The sequence below is a fragment of the Branchiostoma floridae genome, chromosome 16 (genome assembly GCF_000003815.2).
Source record: "Branchiostoma floridae strain S238N-H82 chromosome 16, Bfl_VNyyK, whole genome shotgun sequence".
Taxonomy (NCBI): Eukaryota; Metazoa; Chordata; class Leptocardii; order Amphioxiformes; family Branchiostomatidae; genus Branchiostoma; species Branchiostoma floridae.
Window position 1 is genome coordinate 7,769,576 of NC_049994.1, and position 1,267 is coordinate 7,770,842.

The 1,267-nt window shown below is 40.0% G+C and overlaps 1 protein-coding gene across 1 annotated transcript in view; it reads left to right on the top strand.

Annotated features, from left to right (window-relative positions):
• The window catches only part of LOC118403535, a 2,615-nt gene extending 1,600 nt beyond the window's left edge, over positions 1–1,015 (top strand). Inside the window, exon 3 of the mRNA XM_035802268.1 lies at positions 942–1,015. Within this exon, the coding sequence (XP_035658161.1) occupies positions 942–1,015 (74 nt within the window). The remainder of the gene's footprint in view (positions 1–941) is intronic.
• The last annotated feature ends 252 nt before the right edge of the window (positions 1,016–1,267 follow it).

Sequence of the window (1,267 nt, forward strand, 5' to 3'; positions counted from 1 at the left end):
CTGTACTTACTTTGCCCCTCACCCCCATATCAGCGCCATGTTGAATCAGCAGGTCCACCATTTCAGTGTTTTCGACACCGCTGCCCCAAAGGAGCGCGGTCCTGCCATTCTGAGTGAACAGGCGTAGAAAAAAAGAGGCTTCAGCTGGGAGGACTGCTCAAACACACCTCCGAGTCAGCAAATTTCACCTTTGAGGTCTATAAGAAAATCTATACCTGCAGATTAACAAGACTCCTTTTTCTGATAAATCTAACATTAGCCTACAGGACCAATGACACTTTAGTCAAGTACACTGCTTTGTCATTATTACCTCCATGAAATGTCATGGAATGGAGGTTATATTTTCTGTTATGTGTCTCTGTCTGTGAACAAGATTACTCAAGAACGGCTGGATGGATTGGTTTCATACTTGTTGTGTTGGTGAGGTGTGATGAAAGCCCGAATCGATGAGATTTTGGGCGCCGTATCTGTCGTTATAATCGATGTAATAATATCAGAAATCACCCCTATATCTGCGATATATTGGAACAGGCATCATGCTTTAAGCCTTTGTTAATGGGCTTAGCTCCAAGCAGATAGTGAGGTGTATGACAGTTGGTTGGGGAACCCCGAGCTTTTCAAACATGTTAATTAGTTTATGTCTGCATAGGATATCTGTAACAGTTGACTCCGTTTTGCAGCTGTTTGTCCATTCCGGTCAATTTTCAGTTGTATTTGTATGTTTGTGTACAAGATAACTCAAGAACAGCTTGATGGATTGGTTTCATACTTAGTGTGAATGCTGAAAGTGATTAGATGCTGTGTTCTGCCTTTCATTACATTGAAGTTGTGTTAGTATGTACTTGGTTATATTGTATATCTATTATCTGAATGTGTTTGGTAATTATCTGAACAGTCGATGTCCTGATGTTGATGGCAACTGTTTGAAATATTTGTAACAGTTGGCACCTTAGAGCAGCTGTTTGCCCATCCCGACATTTTAGAACATCTGTTTGAGGAAGCCGAACAATTTTGATTGTGATAATAAATGTGCGTTTAGGGACACAGTGTGTTATATTTCGTTTGTGCTGTTAGATGTTATGTGGTACGCCTTGCGTTATGCAGAAGTTTCGTTAGTATGTAAGAAGTTTCGTTAGTATGTAATCGGATTTATTACATATCTATCATGTGGATGTGTTAGGTAATCCCTTATCTGTACAGTTGATGCGTATAGCAACTGGTTAGGATATTGTAACAGTGATCGCGAGCTAATTGATCATCTTTTCAG